General features: G+C 65.9%; 1 protein-coding gene across 1 annotated transcript; it reads left to right on the top strand.

The window, feature by feature from the left end:
* Positions 1–398: 398 nt before the first annotated feature.
* Positions 399–19,042, top strand: FOXO6 (forkhead box O6). Its single transcript, XM_055140328.1, has 2 exons — positions 399–1,218; positions 17,129–19,042. The coding sequence occupies exons 1-2, from the start codon at positions 805–807 to the stop codon at positions 18,407–18,409; spliced, it is 1,695 nt and encodes a 564-aa protein (XP_054996303.1). The 5' UTR covers positions 399–804; the 3' UTR covers positions 18,410–19,042.
* The last annotated feature ends 932 nt before the right edge of the window (positions 19,043–19,974 follow it).

Below are 19,974 nucleotides of genomic sequence, written 5' to 3'. Positions count from 1 at the left end.
CCCCGCGCCCCGCCCTGTCCGCGTTGCCCCGGGAAACCCGGGGTTGTAACAATAACCCGCTGACGCGCTTCTGGGCGGGCTCCCGCGGAGTCCGGGGCGGGCCCGCCCGGGTGCGGGCCAATGGGAGCGGCCGTCCCCGCCCCCGGGCCCCCGCCCGCCGCTCCCGCCCCGCTCTGCAGGCGGCGCTGTGGCGCGCAGGGGCGGCGGCGGGGTCGGCCCGCGCCCGCGGCTCGGCGCCCCCGCCCCCAGCCGGCGGGCGGGGCGCCCCGGCGGGCCCGGACCCCGCGGCGGCGGGCGGCACGCCCCGCCCCGCGCCCCGCCCCTCCCGAGGTGCAGCCGGCGCTGAGCGCGGCGGGCGCGGGCGCTGGAGCCGGAGCGGCGGCGGCGGGCGCGGGGCGGCGGCGGCGGCGGCGGTGGTGGCGGCGGCGGCGGCGCGGGCTCCGGCATGGTGCAATCCGGCCGCGTCCCGGGAGAGCGCGGCCCGCGCGCGGGGCGGGCGCCGGGGGAGCGGCGGCTGCGGCGACGGTGGCGGCGGCGGCTGCAGGCGCAGGCAGGCGGCAGGTGCTAGGCGCGGGGCCGGGCTCCGGGGCCGCCGCCCCCTCGCTGCGCCCGTCTCCCCCGCCCTGCGGGCTCCCCCGCGCGCGCAGCCCCCCGAGTCGGCGCCCCGGCCCATGGCGCCCCGGGGCTGAGCCGGCGCCGCCAGGGACCCCTCCCGCGGGCCTCCCCGGGGCGCGCCGAGCCCGGAGCCGCGCGCCCACCCTCCGCCGAGCCGCCCTCCCCGCCGCGCCCGAGCCGGGCTGGACCATGGCTGCGAAGCTCCGAGCGCATCAGGTGGACGTGGACCCGGACTTCGCGCCGCAGAGCCGGCCGCGCTCGTGCACCTGGCCCCTGCCGCAGCCCGACTTGGCGGGCGACGAGGACGGAGCGCTGGGCGCGGGGCTGGCCGAGGGCGCCGAGGACTGCGGGCCGGAGCGCCGGACCGCGGCCCCGCCGATGGCCCCGGCGCCGCCGCTGGGCGCCGAGGTCGGACCGCTGCGGAAAGCCAAGAGCTCGCGGCGGAACGCGTGGGGAAACCTGTCCTACGCCGACCTCATCACCAAAGCCATCGAGAGCGCCCCGGACAAGCGGCTCACGCTCTCGCAGATCTACGACTGGATGGTCCGTTACGTGCCCTACTTCAAGGATAAAGGCGACAGCAACAGCTCGGCCGGCTGGAAGGTGGGAGCGCCGGGCAGGGGCGGGGGGCGGCAGGATCCCCGCCTGGGCTCCCCGGGGCTGCGAGGTGTGTCTGGGCGCCAGGTGTGCCTCCTGGAGGCAGGCGCTGGGCACCCCGAGGGGTCACGGAGTGAGTGCTGGGGGCGTGGGGGCTGTGTGGATGCTCTGAAGCCTGGGTGGAGGTCTGAGGGGGGTGACAAGGGACCGCCACTTTGATGCACCCCCCTCCCCCCCACACACCCCGTCAACCTGTCCTCGAGGCCTTAGCAAAGGAACCACCCCCAGGCTGTGGACACGGGGACCCCCGTTGCCCCGTGAGTTTGCTTTGTGTTACTCTGTGTCGCCCTCCTGAAAGAACTGGAAGAGTGACATGGGCTTGGTGCCCCCGCCCCTTCCCTCCGCTGCCCCCTGGGAGACTGACCCTCGGGTGAGGGGTGTAGCCCTGGAACCTGGAATCTGTTCGGTGGTGCTCGGAGTCCCCCTAGGGCACCAGCCTGCCCGGGCTGGGGAACTGGTCAGATGACCCGGAATATTCTTGCTCAGGGGCCACCTGCCCCCTCCAGGCCACCCTCCCTCGGCCTGGGTCAGCCGGGTGGGCTGGCGATGACCCTTGCTGCAGGGAGGGCAGGGGTGAGGGCTGGGGCTCTGCACTACCCTCCCAGGCTCTTCACCCCACTTCCCTGTCTCTGAGCCCAGATGCTTGGGGGGAGGGGTAGGGGGAGGGGCGGGGCACCCCCGGGAGGCCTCAGTGTCAGCCAGAAAGGGGGGGAGCCATCTTGGGAGGGGGCAGGGGCTTGGCTGGTTTGTGGCCTCCAGACCCTCCTCGGACTATCTTGCTGGGCTCAGTGCTGGTGGCCCCTTTGGGGGGAGTTTTCGTGGGGGGGGCCGGGGCTGTGCCTTGTTGAGGGGGGGTGCTGGCATGGCTGTGTGGCGGGAGGGGCTGCCTCTGGGCCTGGCTGTGACCTGATCCAAGGAAGTAGGCGTGTCAGTGGAGAGGGAGGCTGGTGGACATGGACGCTCCTGGACGCCCGCCCAGTGCCCACCTGGCAAGGCCCCCCATCGCCTGACCCAGTGGCCATGGCACCCAGGCGTTCTCCTGGTGCATCTGGCAGGGGCGGAGGGGCAGACGCGCACCTCATCCCCACCTCCCTGGCCGCACCCCCAGCTGAGCCCCCTCCTCCCCAGAGACGCTCACCTTTGGGCCTGGCACCCTGCGACCTCCCGGTCACCACAGGCTGTCCCTCCCTTCACTTCTCCCTGCAGCACAGGGTCCAGGACCCTCCACGGGAGAAGCCCGCCCTACCCCCGAGGAGCCAGTTTGGGTCCCCCTCTTCTCCAGCCCTCTCCCAGCCCGAGTCTTCATCCTTTGTGTTCTCTCTTCCCCGCCCCACCTTCAGGAGACAGTGGCAGTGCTGGAGTAATGTCTGTGTAGGGCCTGGTGCCCGGCAGAGTGCATGTCTGGTGAAAGAGTGAAGAAGTGGTGCAGAGGAGGGTACTCTGGGCCAGAGCAATCCAGGAGGGCTTCCAGCAGGAGGTGGAGCTCCAGCCAAGCTCAATGGAATAGGGATGACGGGAGAGGGTAAGAGCGGATGTGAGGCTGGTTGCTGGAGAGGGCACTGAGGATCTCAAGGCCGGGCGGCACCAAGCACCGTTAGCCGCCTGTGCCAGGCATTGCCTTTCATGCCCTGCCGACCCTGAGGTGGGTTTGGCTGTCCTCGTCACAGAGCCGGGCTCAGGGGGACAGAGTGGGGTCTGTCGCGGGAGAGAGCCGGACTCTAAACCCCGCGGGCGCTGTTTGGAAGCGGGGTAGGGCTGGGCCCTAGAAGCCGCTGGGATGGTGCTGAGTGCCACTCTGGGGTCCTGTGGGGTCATTTCTCGGACCGTGAGACTGAGGCCCTGGGCGGGGATAGCACTTCGCTGGGCTCCAAACAGTGGCCGGCGCTGGCCAGCAGCCCAGGTCTCCCGGCCGCCCACTGGATGCAGTTGCCTCTGCGCCAGTCTTTGAGGACGCACCGATTGTCCTGAGCCTGGAGAGGCCCTGGACAGGCTGCTGGGCCACCTTGCCCCCTGTCATACCCTGGGCGGCTGCCCCCCCCCCCCGCCCCGTCTGCCTCAGCGGGCCTGCCTGCTTCCAGCGTCCCCCCGCACCCCTCCCCTGGGCAGCACTTGAGCCCCTGTGTTGGACGAGCAGGGACCACCCGCCTGCAGGGTGCATCTGGGCTGCTTCACCTGCAGGCAGGGCGGGGGCGGGGCGGGTCTCCAGAAGGCAGGCTAGACCACCCGGGGGAGCCAGGCCCGCCTCCTGGGCACCTGGTGGGCACCTGGTCTGGCTGCCTCCAGGAGGGGGAGGGGGGAATTTAGGAGAAAGTCTCCCAGAGGTGACCCCTGTGCCCCCAGCCAAGGCAAGGCCGTGCAGGGTCCGGTTGGGGAGGAGACCCCGGGCATGCGAGGCTGGCACCCGGGGCTCCAGGGCAGGCAGGGAGGTGCTGTGGGGAAGGGGTGAGGCCCCGCCAGGAAGGGCTGATGTGGGTGGGGAGCCCCAGAGGATCTGGGGGAGGCAAGATCAGCAGCGGGTGTGGGCCACCCATGAGGCTAGAGCCTGAAGAGGGGGGCGCAGGGCCCAGGCAAGGGGTCCACAGGACTCTCCCTAGCACAGTTACCCCTTTCCAGCCCCACCTCCCTTCCCTTTGGCCTCCTCCGGGAAGCCTTCCAGGCTGCCCTGGGTCATGGCACTCCTTCGCCTCGGCGCCCCTGGAGTTGTTCTGCCTGCTTTTGTGTTTCCTGGCTGCTGGCTCCCCTGGGAGCTCCCAGCCAGGCCTGGGCACCTCCCATTCCTGTCCCCAGGCCTGGTGGGGGCGGAGCAGTTCCTGGGGACTCCCTGGCCCTGGGGGCTGGCGGTGGAGGGGGGTCGTGCCCCTTCCCACCCAGGCTGACCAGGGTCCTGCCAGAGCCCTGCCAGAGCCCGGCTGTGCAGGGCTGCGAGGGGCAGGGGCTCCCCGGCCTGCCCCCAGCCTGCTCCAGCAGAGTTCCCTCCTCCTCCTTTGTCCTCGGGGATCCCCAGCCCCAAGGGCTGCTGGGGGTGCGGGAGGAGGCGGTGTGAGCCCCGGTTGGGGGTGTCCCCACCCTCCCGCACTGCACGCGCGGGGGTCTGGCAGCTGCCCGCCTCCTGGGCACGAGCCCGTGCCAGCCGCTCCTGGCACAGTTGCTGGCACGCCCGGCAGACTCCCACGGCCACCTGCTCACACCCACCCACCAGCGCTGGCGTGCTGCGGGCCCTTCCGGCTCCCCAGGCCTCCCGCGCCCCTCCCCCGCCCTCCCTGCAGGCCCCCCCACCCCCTGCTCTGCTCCCCAAGGACCCCCCGGCTCACAGGGGCGCAGGACCCTCGCCCCCTCCCACCATGCCTCGGGAGCTGCCCTGGAGAGGGAATGCCGGGAGGCCCCGGGGGGAGTGGGTGCGGGCGCAGCGAGGAAAGGGGGCACCGGGAGGCAGGCAGGCAGGCAGGCAGACAGACCGACAGACAGACAGACAGGGTGAGGCCCCGCCTGCCACCTGGCGCCGCTCCAGCGGGACGATGGCGGGCAGCGCCGTGCCAGGCGGTAATTGCAGACAGACTAATTTAAAGAGATGAGACGGTTATTTTTAACTCGTGTTAAGGTAATGAACGGCGCGGGGGGTTTGCGGGTTCGAAAGTTCAGCGCCCCCAGCCCCCACGTTCTGTGGGTTGAGGCCCCTCTCTCTCGGGCCCTACGAACTGCGGCTGGAGGACTTGACGGGGAGTGGGGGACCCCGCCACGCAGGGGTGGGGGCCAGAGCCTGCCAGGCCCACCTGCACCCCGCTCTTCTCGGGGCGAGCTCGCCCTGGGGCGCCTAGGAGGAGGGGGCCTGTGGGTGAACCCCATCCTTCCTCCGGGCCCCGGGCTCTGGAGGTGGGGCTCGCGTCTGGGTTTGGAAAGGTTCCCCGCTTCTCCTGTGATGAGCTTCTCATCAAGGAATTGGCAGCTGGTAGTTACCCACAGCGGAATGGGAGCGTTGTGGCGGGGGAGGGGGGGCTCTGTCTTGTGAGAGGTGAGTTTCTACGTGGTGGGCTCCCCCCCCAACCGTCCCCCTTCTCTGTGGCTCACTCACGAGCACCCCTCCCTGTCTGCAGCCTCTGGTTCTGCCTCCCAACTTGAGGATGGCTCCTTGGGAAACAGGGACACCTTGGGGTCCCCCTCCTGTCTAGACACCCGCCCTCTGCCGCCTGCCTTTCCGTATACCATTTCCTTGCCCAGCAGAGGCCCCACGTTGGAGTCCAGTTTTGGGCTGGGTGAGGGTGCTCGGGGCATCTGTCAGGGCCTTCTGCCCTCTGGGTTCTAGTCCATCCGGAGGTCCTGGCCTTTGGGCGTGGAGACAGCCACAGTGCTGGGCTAAGTGGGATGCAATGAGGGGCAGCAAGAGGATTGGGCATGGGGGTGTGGGGGGGGCCACTGTGAGCAGGTGGGTACAGACCCAAACCTGGGACGCTCACTTGGAGGTGCCCACCCTGGGCCTGGCAGTGCCCAGGTGGCAAGCACCGTGGCACAATGAAGGGAGTGCTCTCGGCAGGCCCAGCTGGCCTCCAGAGCGGGCAGATGGGGGGTGCGGGGTGTGGGGTAGGCCTGTGCTGAGGCTCTGGGGCCCCGGGTAGGGCGCTCAGGGGGACAGCTGGATCTGGAGCACCCCCCTTCCTCCTGGCACCCTGGTTACCATAGAAACCAACTCCTGTTTGGGAGGGTTTGGCTGTTGGCTGCCTCTCCCCACCCCCCAACCCATATGTGGAGGTGGGAGGGGGGCCAGGTGGTGTATGGGGGAGGGGCCTCCCACACCCTCCCCCCCAGGGCCTCCCTCTGTAGAGAAACCTTCCTGGTCTCTAAGGGAGTGTGTGTGTGTGTGTGTGTGTGTGTGTGTGTGTGTGTGGTGGGGAGGGGGTGCTCTAGGGGAAGGGGAACAAGAACTAACAGTCACTAACACAGTCACGCCTGGGAGCTGGGCAGTCCAGGGGCCACTGGACACAAATTCTCTCATTTCCTCCTCCCGGGCTCCTGCCGCTTGCATGGTCCTAGCCCCGTTTGGCTGCTAAGGCCATAGAGGTCCCAAAGGGAAGTCACCTGCCCAGGGTGGCGTGGCGGGCCCCGGCCGAGCCTGGCTGGAGCTGCCGGGCTGCCTGTTCACGCACACAGCCCTCACCGCCCCCCGCCCCCCCTCCCCGGGGGCAGCCAAGCCTAAACTGCTCTGCCCGGGGCCTGGGCCCAGCCGGCCTTGGCCAGGCCCTGCCGTGCCCCCCTCACCTGCTCTCCGCCAGGTCCCATGTGTGCCCCCCTCACATCGCCACCCTCACACCTGACACTGGCACTCTCCGCCCACACCCACTGCCTTTGTCACATGCTCTCCGAGGCAGCGCGACTCATTGACTGATCCCTCGGGACACCCCTCCGAAACTGGGCGGGGTGCCTGGGTGGTTTGAACAAAGCCCCACTTCCCAGGTGATTCTGGAGCTGTCGCGTGCGTCTCCGGGCCGGCCTGCTCTCAGCCCTGCGCCGTGGGCAAGGCTGGCTAGGGTCAGGCAGAGGAGCAGCTTTCCCGACCCCGCTCCGCCCCTCCGGAGCGGGCTCTCGCCGCTGGGCTGTGGCAGCTAAGGGAGCAGGGCTGGGTGGTTCTGACGGCTCAGCGCCCTGGGATCCCGCGGCCCCTCCCTGCTGTACCCAGAGAAGACCCGCTTCCCCTCCAAGCAGGCGGGGCCAGGAAGGGCCACTGCCCTCCCTCTCGCTCTTTTAGGGGAACGCTGGAGAAGCAGAATTCCCCCCCCCCCCCCAAGCAGGCTCCAAGGCGCTGAATTCATTCCCCACTCCAACAGTCACCCTACCTAAGAGACCATGCTGTTAGAACCCAGGCGGGGAGAAGGGAGCCCTCCGCCTGGGTGCTTGCCGTCTCTCTGCCCGAGAAGGAAAGTATTGGGAGACGTGGCACCCTGTTTGGTGGCATGGGCGAGAGCACGCGGATAGCCCCGTGATCTTCCCCGCAGGTTCCAGGCCTGGGGCCTCGGCGTGACCCTGGAGGCTGTGGCCACCTGCCCCCGTCCACCTCCAGCCACCCGCCCCTCCCCATCTTGACCCTTGCTTTAGTCACTGAACCATTCCAGCCCAGAGTTCAGCTGCCGTGGGCCATTCTGGACGTGCTTCCGCGCCAGTGCCTGCGGGCTGACTCATTCCCAGCCCCGGCCTGCCGACTGTCCCACCAGCCCTGCCGTCCCTTAGAGGCTTCTGGTCTTGGGGTTTCTGACCTGGGGAAGTGGCGTGGGGCTCCTGACTCCCCTTTTCCAACAGACAGCTGCCTGAAGGCAGGCCTCTCCCCCACCCAGACTCCCGTCTGCAGACTCTGGGACCCCGGGAGCCTTCCCCGTTCACCCAAACGCAGCCCACCCGCAGGGGCCACAGGCCCACGGAGAACCCGAAAGGAGGATTCCCGATTTTGATGCAGGATAAAAAAATCTTCAGAGCTGGAGTGGATGAGCGGGTAATGAGTGTTGGGTACTGGGAGCGGAGGAAGAGAGCCAGGCAGAGAAGTCTCTGAGGGACCTCAGCGGCCCGGCTGTGCTCACCAGAGCCCCGCAGGGCCACTTGAGGCTGGAGACAGAATGGAGAGTGGACAGGGCAAACTGACCCAGGCGCCCAGTGCAGAACTGGCTCTGGGCTCTCGGTGGAGGCCCAGAGAATCCTGGAAGCCAGGCCATGAAGCAGCACCCCCAGTACTGGTAGGGTCTGAAGGGAAGAGGGAGAGGAGTGGTCAGGAGTCCTGGGGGTGAGTGGAAGGGACACACCGTGCGGCCCAAGCAACTGGGGCGGGGGGCTTCCTTTCCTCCTCTGTGAAGTGGGAGAATAGGAGTTGCCTGGAGCAATGGGAGACTGTTTCCTCCCCTGCGTGATGGGATCATAGGACTTCTACTCGGGCGTGGGTATGAGAGTCATGTCAAGTCCCCAAGAAACCTCAGCAAATGCATGACTATTGCTGGTTGGGACAAGAAAGGGAGCACCTTTGTAGGTGCTGAACCGGACAGACATGCCTGGGCCCCGATGGACCAGGGAGAGAGAGAGAGAGAGAGAGAGAGAGAGAGAGAGAGAGAGAGAGAGAGAGAGAGAGAGAGAGAGAGAGAGTGTGTGTGCAGGGTTCCATCTCTCTGATGCACTTCCTAGTGTGTGTGTGTGTGTGTGTGTGTGTGTGTCTGTGTGTCTGTGTGTGTGTGTGCAGGGTTCCATCTCTCTGATGCACCTCCTATTTCTTGGAGTGCCAGACTGCCAACGCCCAGGCTTTCTCCTGCCCCTGGGGCCCTCCTGATGGCCTTGGGAGTAAAGCCAGCAAGTTCCGGACCCCCCAGTTTTGACTGACCAGTAATGATGTGCTCAAGGTCATCACCCTGGGACCCAGGTTGTCTGTCCCTGCACTCTAGGTCCTCCTTGCCCACTGGCAGGCAGGCAGCGTGACCTTGGGCATGGCCCTTCCCTCTCTGACTTTCTAGATCCTTCTAGAGCTCAGAGTTCCCCTCCCCCCACTCTGTGGGAGCCTTGTTGCCTCCTGTCCCCTCCCCCTGTCCCTTCCCCCTGTCCTCAGCTGGCCTTGCCTCCTTGTAACCTGAGCTGGGGCCGTGGGGGGAAGGGGCTTGCTTTAGCCAGAGGCACCAGGCACCTGCCAGCCTAGCAGATGTGAGGGGACGGTGGGGACTCTTGGGGACTCCCCTAGGACTGCAAGGCTGGGCTGGGGCATCAGCAGCGCTGGGACCTGGCCCCGGGCTCCCCCACGCCCCAGCTCCTGCGCACTTGTTCACTCAGTGCACGCTGGGGCGCTCCTGCTGCTCCAGCAAGGCCCACAGATGGCCGCTGAGGACGGGTGCCCAGTCCGGGTGGGCTGCCCTGGGCCCTGGAGTAGTCGCTTGGCATGGGGACAGAGGGCCCAGGGCGGCCCCCGGGGGCAAGGCCAGTGTCTGTGCGGGTGGCCAGGCCCCCGGGAGAGCAGATGGCTCTCTTGGCACCTTGCCTGCTCTTCCTCGTTCCCCCAAGGAGCCAGCCTGCAGAGCTGGGGCACAGCTGCTGGGCCCTCCCCAGAGCCGGCCCAGGGCAGGGCTGGGTGAGGTCACTGCAGCTGCTCCCAGGGCCTGCGGCAGGGGTGCGCCCGGGAGGTGCGGAAGAGCTTGCAGGGGGCTCGGTCTTGGCGGGAGACGGGCTCATGTCTCTGCGTTTAGGAATCCCACCCGCTAGTCCTGCGAAGGCTGCTCAGCCACCCTGGACGATGACGGCATCTCGGTGGTGGGAATCCCGGCACCACCACTGACACAGACAGCTTGATTTCCCGGAGCCCCTGTGTTGGCATCAGTGCCACGGGCTAGGGAAGCCCCCCCCCCCCAAGGAGGGCTGCAGAGATCCGGGTGCCAGCGTGGTGCCGGCCACAGGGCAGCGAGGTCTCGCCAGCTAGCACCTTGCTTCGCTGCGTTCTGCGGGGCTGCCAGTGCGGGGAGAAAGCAGGCGGCGGAGCTGGAGGGAGGAGGCCTGGCCTGCAGCTCGCGCGCCAGGTGCTGCCAGACAGAAGCAGTGGGAAGTGCCAGGCCAGAGCGCCCCCTCCCAGGGCTCACACAGGAGCATCCCCGTACCCTGTGGCACTCAGCGGGAGTTGGGCAGGAGAGCACTCTGGGGGGCTGGCGAGGGTGTGCGGGCAGAGACAAGGGCGGAGGCAGGGGAGTAGGAGATGCCCGTGTGCCGGGGGGGCCGGGGGCTAATGTGGGGTCCATACCCTGGAGAGCAGCAGAGGGCTGCGGGGTATCGGCCTGGGGCCGGGTCCACAGGGCTTCTGGGGAGGGGAGGGCGTGCACATGCCCAGACTCCGCCTGGCCCTGCCAGTCCAGCCCTTTCCCCGCTGACCCTGAGCCCACTTCCTCTCACACCTGCAATCGTTTTTATTTTTGGTGAAGCAAGATAGTTTTGTTTTTTTGCTTTTTGGGTCACACCCGGCGATGCACAGGGGTTACTCCTGGCTCTGCACTTAGGAATTACTCCTGGTGGTGCTCAGGGGACCATATGGGATGCTGGGAATCGAACCCGGGTCGGCTTCGTGCAAGGCAAACGCCCTTCCCGCTGTGCTATCGCTCCAGCCCTGAAGCAAGATAGGTTTTATTAAAACTGATCTAGAAAGATGTGAGGGGAGAGAAAGAGAGAAGTACACATGGAGGAGAGAACACAGACTTCTCCGAAAGTGGAAATAGGTGAGCAAAAGAAACATCAAGACAAGGCGATGAAATACGTGGTTTTGAAGAGAGCATGGGCTTGAAGAGCAGGCCCACACCTGTGGCCCTGATGCCCCACCTGCCCTCTGCCTCTCCCCCACCAGTCCCTAATCTGCGCTTGATGTCAGGCCCTGTCTTCTGTTACCCCCTCTTCCAGGAAGCCTGCCTGAGCTGAGTACCTCAGCTTGGTCCCAGAGAGCTGGTGATGCCCAGGAGAGAGGCGATCCCTGGCAAATTGATGACTCCGATTCCTAGGCCAGACCGAGTCGGAGGGAGGAGAGGGTCAGAGCTGCTCCTGGGGTGCTGAGATGGAGACAGGAGGAGATTCATGAGGGGTGGCATCTTCGCCCAGGGCCCCTGGGATAGCTCGATACTGTGGTGGGGAGGCCCAGGGTCTCACGGGTGAAATAAGGTTCCAGCCTCTGCTCTTAACCTTTCTTGGAGGGGTGGGAGTTGTGGGGTTTGACTCTGTGGTGCCCAAGGGCTGTTCCAGACTCTGCTTAGGAGTCACCCTTGGCAGTGTCAGGGAACCATATATGGCACCTGGGATTCGAACCCCAGTCAGCCGAGGGCAAGGCAAGTGCCACTTTCCCCCTGTGCTAGCTCTGCCCTTGGCCCTTCTTCCTGGGGACTGAGAAAGGAAGCAGGTGTTTGGGAGGAGCTGACGGGAGTTGCTGGTACATCCTCACCACGGGGTGGGCTTCTCCTTTGAAGTATGTAGCCTCCAGGGTGTAGCCTGCAGAGGGTCCGTCCCTGTCCCTGTGACAGGCCTGAATGGTGGGAGGGCCCTGGAACCCTGCGGGTCCCGTGTCCCAGGATGCAGCTGAGGCTGTGGGGGGCGGGGGAGTGCAGGGCAGGATTCTGTCTCAGGGAGCAAGAGTGGGAGAGCCAAGGCAGGGAGGGTCACTGAAGAGGGCCGGGGCCACGCGCTCGGTGGCCAGAGCCGAGGGGGAGCTCTGGCGTTGGAAGCCAATGGTCCTGAGCCTCCAGAGCTGGCTCCCTCACGCCCAGGCTTGGGGCCTCGGGAGTAAACACAACGATTTGTCTGTAGTAGAAGTCACAGAGGGCTGGAGCGATAGCACAGCGGGTAGGGCATTTGCCTTGCATGCGGCCGACCCAGGTTCGATTCCTCCGCCCCTCTCAGAGAGCACGGCAAGATACCTGTGGCATATTGGACATGCCAAAAACACAACATGTCTCACAGTGGAGACGTAACTGGTGCCCACTCGAGCAAATCAATGAGCAACGGGGATGACAGTGATACAGAAGTCGGAGAATGGATATAAGGATTCAGAGGCAAAAGTATCAAAGGGATCAAGTCTCAGTGGGTAGAGGGTGGTGTCCTCTGCACCAAGAGCGGAGGCACGCACTTGAGGGGGTGGCAGTGGTGGTGGTCTGGCTGCAGCTGACTCCTGGGGCCGTGTGTGCACTGCCGCCCCGTCTGCTCTCTGTGACCTCGTGCTGGTAGCGGGAAACCGACTCTTGGGGAGGAGTCGCACTATAGGAATCAGCAGCCAGTAAAACTCAAACTAGGTTTGGGGGGGCCCTCTCTGAACCCCAGATAGCTCGGGGCAAGACAGCCACGGTAAGCAGCACCAGTTGGGCAGAGCTGCCTAGAACTCAGGACCTGGATAGGGCAGTAGTGCCAGGCTGCCCTCTCTAGGGAGGGGTCAGTGACTGGGCAGGAGGGACACCATCCCCCCCGCCCCCAGCCCGGGCCCGCCAGCTGGCTGGAGCGGTAAGATTGGATGAGGCCCAGCTCTCCGAGAATGAAGCTGTGCTGGGAGATAAACGAGGCAGTACTGCCAGGGACCGAGGTGGTGCTCGGAGGCAAGGTGAGGCTGCATTATTAGATAAATGAGGTTGTGCGGCCGGGGGATGAAGTGTACTTGCAGGGGAGATGACGTCCTGCTGGATCTGCCAGGTTGCACCGTCGGAGAACACCGCAACGCCACGGGAGGAAGGAGAGCCTCCGACGCGGAGGATAAATGAGGGTGTCCCGCTGGATAGATGAGGGGCCCCGTCAGGTGAATGGAGTGCTGTTAGCAAATGAGGTTGTACTTGCTGGATAAATGGGACTGGTGTGCGGGATAAATGGGGTGGCGCTGTCAGATGAATGCATTACTGCTCGTGGGCGAAGGGTGTCCCGGGAATAGATGAGGGTGTCCTGCGGGATGGATGAGCTGCCGCCACCAAATGGATCAGAACCTGCCCACCGGGGAGGCTCCGTCAGTGAGGACGTGGTGGGGGGGGGGGTTCTGCTCCCCCGGGGGCTCCCCTGAGTCGCCCATGCTTGGAAGCAACATCGCCCACCAGAGCAAGCCCTCGCCCGCTCACTGCATTTCCCACTGTCGCTGGGCCCTGGCGGACGCCCCATGGCACGCTCTGTTCGCGTTCCCTTCTCTCCCCCTGCATCTGGGGAAGGCCCCGTGTGTGCCGTCCCCTCTCCTCAGTCTCACTTGCCCGCTTTGTTCTCCCTCCATTGACCAAACACTTAGGGGAGGGCAGAAAGCGGACAGGAATTCCTCATGAAATTTAGTCTCCAAAGGAAGCAGGCAATAAAAAATAGACACCCAATATAAACCAATAATGTATTGATTTCAGAAAAGCAGCCACTGCCTTGGAAAAATGTGGAGCAGGTCACAGGGGCCAGGAAGGGGCTGGCAAAGGGGCAGCGGTGAGGAGTGGGTGCTGGGGGCAGGCCAGAAGTGCCTGTGAACCAAGTCCACACGCACGGCAGCCCCCACCGCATACACACCGGCCTCTGCACCCCTCGGGAATGAACCTGGCAGACTGGGAGCGCAGGAGCGGGGATCAGGGTCAGGAGGAGACTGAGGTCGTGGGGTCTTACAGGACAGACTCCCTCCTGAGGAAGAGGGGCGCCCGGGAGGGCTCTGGGTTGGGGGCCGGGACTGCTGCGTGAGGGGTTTTCTGGCTGCTGCCTGTGGCTGGAGAAGTTAGGGGCAAGTGGCCCTTGGAAGAAATGGCCCCTCACTGCTTCCTGCCCCGGGTCACTGCTCAGGGGTATTAGAACCCAAACTCGGACCCAGATCCGATACCAGGACTTGTGGCCTTTGCCCAGCGCCAGCCTCCCTTCCCTGCCGGCTCAGGCTCCTGAGGCTGTGGGCGTGGGGTGGAGCCCCGCGCCCTTCCCTCTGCCCCCACGATGGTCTCCCTGAGCCCCCAGGGAACCGGCACCGGGCCTGCGTGCGGGTGTGGGAGGGGCGAGGCCCTGGAGCCCCGGCCGGCGCTGGGCACCAGGGGAGCCGGGCAAGCCAGGGCGCGGGCCGCGGCTGTGGTGGCGCGTTGCTAGGTGACTCGGGCAGGAAGCCCTGGTTACTGCTGCCTGGCAGAGGCGTCTCCTCTGCTGCCTCCCTCACCATCTCCGTGGCCTCTGGCCTCCCCGGAGGCCTTGTGGGTGAGTTGGGATCCTCGCACTCGCCACTGGATCTTGGCTCTGATTGGTGCCAGGTGGCAGGGCCCAAGGAGCCAGACTGGGCCTTGGTGCAGAGTCCGATCCACCGGTCCCAGGAGTCCACACCCACCTCTGGGCCACCTCTCTGGGTGACCCCGGGTGGGGCCTATATCCCTCCAGGCCCCAACTGCCCCGTCTGCTGGGTCTGCCCATCCTGCCCCCCACCCCGGGTTTCCTCTTCTGTGACAGTAGAGCAGGCTCTGGCCTTGCTCCAGGCACCCTGTGTCCAGCCTGGGGCCTGAACATGTATCGAAGCAAAGCCTGTGAACAAGATGACCCAAAGAGCTTCAGTGTCAAACTGGAAAGCTGCCCAGAGTGAGTGACCCATCTCATCAGCCTTCAGGGAGGGAAACTGAGGCCCAGGGAGGAGGGACTCAGTGTGGTAAAGCCTCCATGCAACAGGAGGGGAGCTTGGGCCCCTCCTCCCCAGTCCTGGGCAGCCTCGGGCAAGTCCTTGCCTCTCCTGGAGGGGACCGGCGGGGGGGAAGGGCTTGGAGCTTGTGTTCTGGGTGGTAAGCAGGAACATTCGTATGGAGAAAATGCGGATGCGTTGAGAAAGACAATGTGAAATTCTCTTGAGTTCTTCCACGGAAGCCCAGAACAGAGAGAGTTTTGCCCTTGCCACAGGCCCCTCACCCGCGCTGCCAGCTTCTCGGGATGGTTTACATGGAAAGTTGGAGCTTGGGCGCCCTGAGATTCTTTGGAAGTTGTCAGCCTGTTTTTCTCCCTGGTGGAATGCAATGTCCTTTCCACTCGGAGTGAGACCGACCTGAACTCAACCCCTGGCTCTGCCACTGCCCCGGAGCAAGTAGGCACCGCCCGAGCCCCTCCGCCCGCCACTGCTCCCCTGCACGGGGCCGCCCCACCCCAGCTCCAGGGGGGTTTGCCGGAGCCGTCCCTCGAGATAGAGTGCTTCTAGCCTCCTAACCGGCGAGGCTGACCGACCGGTGCTGGTGCTAGACAGTGACCCCTGGGCCTGACCGACCTCCAGCTGGAGGAGCGGGAGGGACGGGCCTTGAGGCAGCTCCTCCTACGGGGAGGAACACCCCATCTCCCAGGCCACTGCACACAGCTGCAGAGGAGGGGCTGGGGAGCCAGGTGCAGGGGCGGGAGCGGGATGGGGTGCCTGTTGGAGGGAGCTTCGCTCCCTGGAGGGTCCAGCTCCCATTCTCTCAGGGTCCCAGGAGAAGCCAGGCTGGCAAGGCTGGGAGGGGTCTAGGGGCACCAGCTGTCATCTCAGTACAGAAAGTCCTCCCCCTTTCGTGTTCCCTGTCTCCCTCCCCCCCCCAAAAAAAAAAACACACAAACACACACTCAGTCAGTTAGGAAGCCTTGGACCCTGAAAACTCAGGTCAGTAGCTGGAGGTAGAGATACTGGGTGGGTGGCACCCTGGCACGGGAAGGAGGTGAGCCTAGAGGCAGCGGCTGCCCGCTGGGCAGGCAGGCCCGGCCTGGTCCCTGATGCCTTGGGGACTGCACACAGGTTACATCATGCCCCTGGGCCTTCGCTCCCTGGCCCAGAAGGTGGGTGATGCCAGCTTCCCAGAGTGGCTGGGGCCCAGCCTGGCTCCCCTTAGGGCAGGCTGCTCGGGCGGGGGATGCGGCAGGTCTGTGGGGAGTGGGAGAGGGGTGCTCTCTGGACAGTGTGAGGGGCTGAAGCGACGTTCATGAGCACCAGCCTCTTTCCTCACGTACATCCCCATACCTTAGCTTGGTTCCAAGGGGTGACAGGGGCCGGAGTGATAGTACAGCACGTAGGGCACTTGCCTTGCACGTGGCTGACCTGGGTTCAGGCCCCGGCATTCCAAATAATTCCTTCGCTTAGAGCCAGGAACAACCCTTGAGCACTGCTGGGTATGGCCCCAAAACCAAGACAAACAAACAAGGGGGTGATGAACATCACCCTGATTTTTCAGAAGTTCACTGAGGCTCCCAGAGCTGGAGGCAGCATCAAGCTCACAGGTCACAGAGCCACAGAGTGGGTGGGGGGGGAAGGCCTGGCACCCTCTCAGCCTGCTGATGCCTGAGCCCAGGCTATGCCCATAGGAAGTCTAAGCCACTCGGTGGGAGGCCCCGGAGGTGGGTGCAGAGGTGCTCAGGTTCTGCTCCTGCGGGGTCAGACCAGCCGAGCTGCCAGCTTCCCTGCCCTCCCGTGTGCCTGGGAGAGGACTGGCAGAAGCAGGCAGCGACCAGAGGGGTGCCTATGAAGCTGGCACAGCAGAAACTTAAACAAGATCATTGTGTACAGGTGGCATCGAGGATGCCTGGGGTAGGACAAGGGGGGACCCGGCATGGGAGAAAGCTCCGGAACTGGCACAAGTCACTTTACCGCTCTGAACAAGTGCTTGCATGTAAGTGGGGATGGTGTCACCTGCTTTGGGGCAACTTGTGACCGTCCACCAGGAAGATCTTAGAGGGCAGAGCTCTAAGGAGGTGTCCTGTGGGCAGGAAACTGCCCTGGAGGTGGGCACCCGAGCTAAGGTCAAAGGCTGTCTGTGGCTGGCATCCGAATCCTCTGGGGGCTGGGAATCTCTGACAAGCTTAGTGACCAGACCCATCTTGGGAGGACACCCCCCCAAAAAACCTGTTCTGCTCTCCCTGGCCAGGCCCTTCCAGCAAAGGGTTAACAGTCTTCTCTACCTGCAGTTGCATTTTAAAGACACGAAATTAAAGCAGGTAATTTATTCTCCCCACACACGAAAGAGCAATTAGTTCTAAACAGGGCTTAATCAGTCACCGCGAGATTGATTTCTGGAGCCCTGGGTTTTCGGGCTGCTGGCGCCATGCCAGGCTGGGGAGGGAGGGGGGCGGACAAATGAGCCGCGTCGGCATGAGCCCTTACATAATCTGTTGGGGGTGCCTGGCAGCTTGGCTATCCCTGGCTAAGTTGGGGAGAAGGGGTTCCGCGCCCCTTGCCCTGCTGCCGTTGGTCGCTCTCAGCGCGGGCCAGGCCGAGGGTCCAGCCCACCCCGGGGCAGTGTTGATGAGGGTCTGGGAGGGAGGAATGGTATCGGGGCTTTGTCCACCTCGGTACTTACACGTGCTTCCCCCCCTACCCTTGCTCTTCCCTCTTCCTCTCCTCCCCTCCCGTTTCTTGCCCCTCTACTTCTCTCCCTTTCGCTCCCACCCATGTCCTTGTCTCCTGCCACAGAACTCCATCCGGCACAATCTGTCGCTGCACACGCGCTTCATCCGCGTGCAGAACGAGGGCACGGGCAAGAGCTCCTGGTGGATGCTGAACCCCGAGGGCGGCAAGACCGGCAAGACCCCACGGCGCAGGGCCGTGTCCATGGACAACGGGACCAAGTTCCTGCGCATCAAGGGCAAGGCCAGCAAGAAGAAGCAGCTGCAGGCCCCCGAGAGGAGCCCAGACGACAGCCCCCCGGGGGCGCCTGTCCCGGGGCCCTTGCCGGGCGCCAAGTGGGCCACCAGCCCGGCGTCGCACGCTAGCGACGACTACGAGGCGTGGGCCGACTTCCGCGGCGGGGGGAGGCCCCTGCTTGGGGAGGCGGCCGAATTGGAGGACGACGAGGCCCTGGAGGCCCTGGCGCCATCGTCTCCGCTCATGTACCCGAGCCCGGCGGCGAGCGCGCTGTCCCCCGCGCTGGGGGCGCGCTGCCCGGGGGAGCTGCCTCGCCTGGCCGAGCTGGGGGGCCCGCTGGGCCTGCACGGCGGTGGCGGTGGCGGCGGCGGTGCTGGGCTGCCAGAGGCCCTGCTGGACGGCGCGCAGGACGCGTACGGGCCGCCGCGGGCGCGCACCGGGACGCCCGCCTACTTCGGGGGCTGCAAGGGCGGCGCCTACGGCGGGGGCGGGGGCTTCGGGCCCCCAGCGCTGGGGGCGCTGCGCCGCCTGCCCATGCAGACCATCCAGGAGAACAAGCAGGCCAGCTTCGCGCCCCCAGCCGCGCCCTTCCGGCCCGGGGCGCTGCCCGCGCTGCTCCCGCCACCGCCGCCCGCGCCCCGGCCCGGCCCGGTGCTGGGCGCGCCCGGGGAGCTGGCGCTGGCGGGCGCGGCCGCCGCCTACCCGGGCAAGGGGGCGGCCCCGTACGCGCCGCCGGTGCCCTCGCGCAGTGCCTTAGCCCACCCCATCAGCCTTATGACGCTGCCCGGAGAGGCGGGCGCGGCGGGCCTGGCGCCGCCGGGCCACGCCGCCGCCTTCGGGGGCCCGCCGGGGGGCCTCCTGCTGGACACGCTGCCCGGGCCCTACGCGGCGGCCGCTGCTGGGCCGCTGGGGGCCGCGCCCGACCGCTTCCCGGCCGACCTGGACCTCGACATGTTCAGCGGGAGCCTCGAGTGCGACGTCGAGTCCATCATCCTCAACGACTTCATGGACAGCGACGAAATGGACTTCAACTTCGACTCGGCCCTGCCGCCGCCGCCGCCGGGCCTGGCCGGGGCCCCGCCCCCGAACCAGAGCTGGGTGCCCGGCTGAGGGCCGCGGCCCCGCGCCCCGGGGCCCCTGTCGCGCCCCAAGGGGCCGCTGTCTTCCCGTCCTGATCCCCCGGCCCCCACCCCGACAGACGGGCAGGGAGGGGCTGGGCTTACCTACTTTTCCCGCCGCCCCCTGCCCTCCCCGGGCCAAACTCCTGCCCGAGAGAGGGACGGGAGGCGGGGGGGCGGAGGAGCCAGGTGGGAGACAAGGCGGGGCGTCTCCAAACCCAGTCACTTTCGCAGGACCCGCGCCTGGATGTACCGTCCCCCTCTCCCAAACTCCGATCCCGTCCCCAGGTGACACCTTCCCGGCTGGAACAGGGTCCCGCGTCTCGCACCCACCTCGGGGGGCCGGGCGGTACAGCCAGCCCCCTCCTCCCACCCCTACCCTCCTCGCCGGCGCTGGCTTCTCCCCTCCCTCCACCGAGTCTGTCTCCCCGGCCCACGCCCACCCCAGCCCAGTCCTGGCCTCCTGGCTCCAGAGCCCCCTCCCCCACCCGGACACAGCCCCCTCCCCCGCGCCGGTCCTGGCTCCTCCCTCCCGTATTTATAAGTGTCCCGTCGGGGCGGGCTGAGGGCGCGGCGCCCCCAGCGCATATCGTAGGCAGTGTACCGTGGCCGTGCCGTCCGCGTGTGTGTGCCGTGTAGAGTGCATTGTACAGCATATTTTCATGAATAAAATTGTTTTAAATATTTCCCGCGCCTTGGGCTGCCAGGAGGAGGGGCCGGGGCCCCCTCGCGGGAGCCCTTGTTGTGGCCTTGTGTGGCTGGGCCTTCTTGGGCCTGCCGTCCCTGGGGCCGGTCAGTTGGCACGCACAGGGTGCGCGCCCGGAGAGATCCGAACGCAGGGAGCTCTGTTTCTGGGGACTTGTGCGGGAGCATCCGGATGCGGGGTGAATCGTCCTGAGTTGAGCCTGGGCATCATCGCGAGGAGGGACTTCCTGAGACCCCCTGAGTGCCAGGCCCTGCCTGAGATTAGGGGCGTCTCTTCATCCCCCTTGTACAGAGGACCCTAGGTGAGGTGAAGGAGGGAAAGTGGCTCGCAAAGGCCTGAGGGGCTGGAGGGAAACCGCACCACAAGCCTTAGCCTAGGGGGCTGGAGCCATAGCACAGCGGGTAGGGCGTTTGCCTTGCACGTGGCTGACCTGGGTTCTATCCCCAGCATCCCATATGGTCCCCTGAGCACGGCCAGTGGTGATTCCTGAGTGCAGAGCCAGGAGTAACCCCTGTGCATCACCGGGTGTGGCCCAAAAAGAAAAAATAAAAGCCTTAGCCTAGCCATCTATTTGAACGCAGTGGGCAGCGCGGGTGGTCACCTCTTCGTATCCTTCCCTGCTTGCATGGGCTGACCTGTAGTAGAACCCCCAGCCTGCAGAGTTCCCAGGAGTCCGGGAGGCTTGTGTGGGGGGATGGTAGGCAAAAGAGTCCACTGGCCATTCTCTTCCTGTCCGGAGTCCTGTGGGCACCTGTTCTAGCGCAGTCTCTGCCCTCCCGAAACTTAGAAGGGGTTACAGGCAAATTCCAGAGCGTCACGGAGCAGAGCCTCCATGAACGAGGACTGCCGTG

Source organism: Sorex araneus, chromosome 5 (assembly GCF_027595985.1).
Source record: "Sorex araneus isolate mSorAra2 chromosome 5, mSorAra2.pri, whole genome shotgun sequence".
Classification (NCBI taxonomy): Eukaryota; Metazoa; Chordata; class Mammalia; order Eulipotyphla; family Soricidae; genus Sorex; species Sorex araneus.
This window is presented reverse-complemented; position numbering and strand designations above follow the sequence as displayed.

Bases quoted from the DNA above. Each gene is read 5' to 3' on its own strand.
- FOXO6 (XM_055140328.1), top strand. From the start codon at position 805: ATGGCTGCGAAGCTCCGAGCGCATCAGGTGGACGTGGACCCGGACTTC. The intron at 1,219-17,128 runs GTGGGAGCGCCG...CTCCTGCCACAG, and splicing joins ACAGCTCGGCCGGCTGGAAG to AACTCCATCCGGCACAATCT.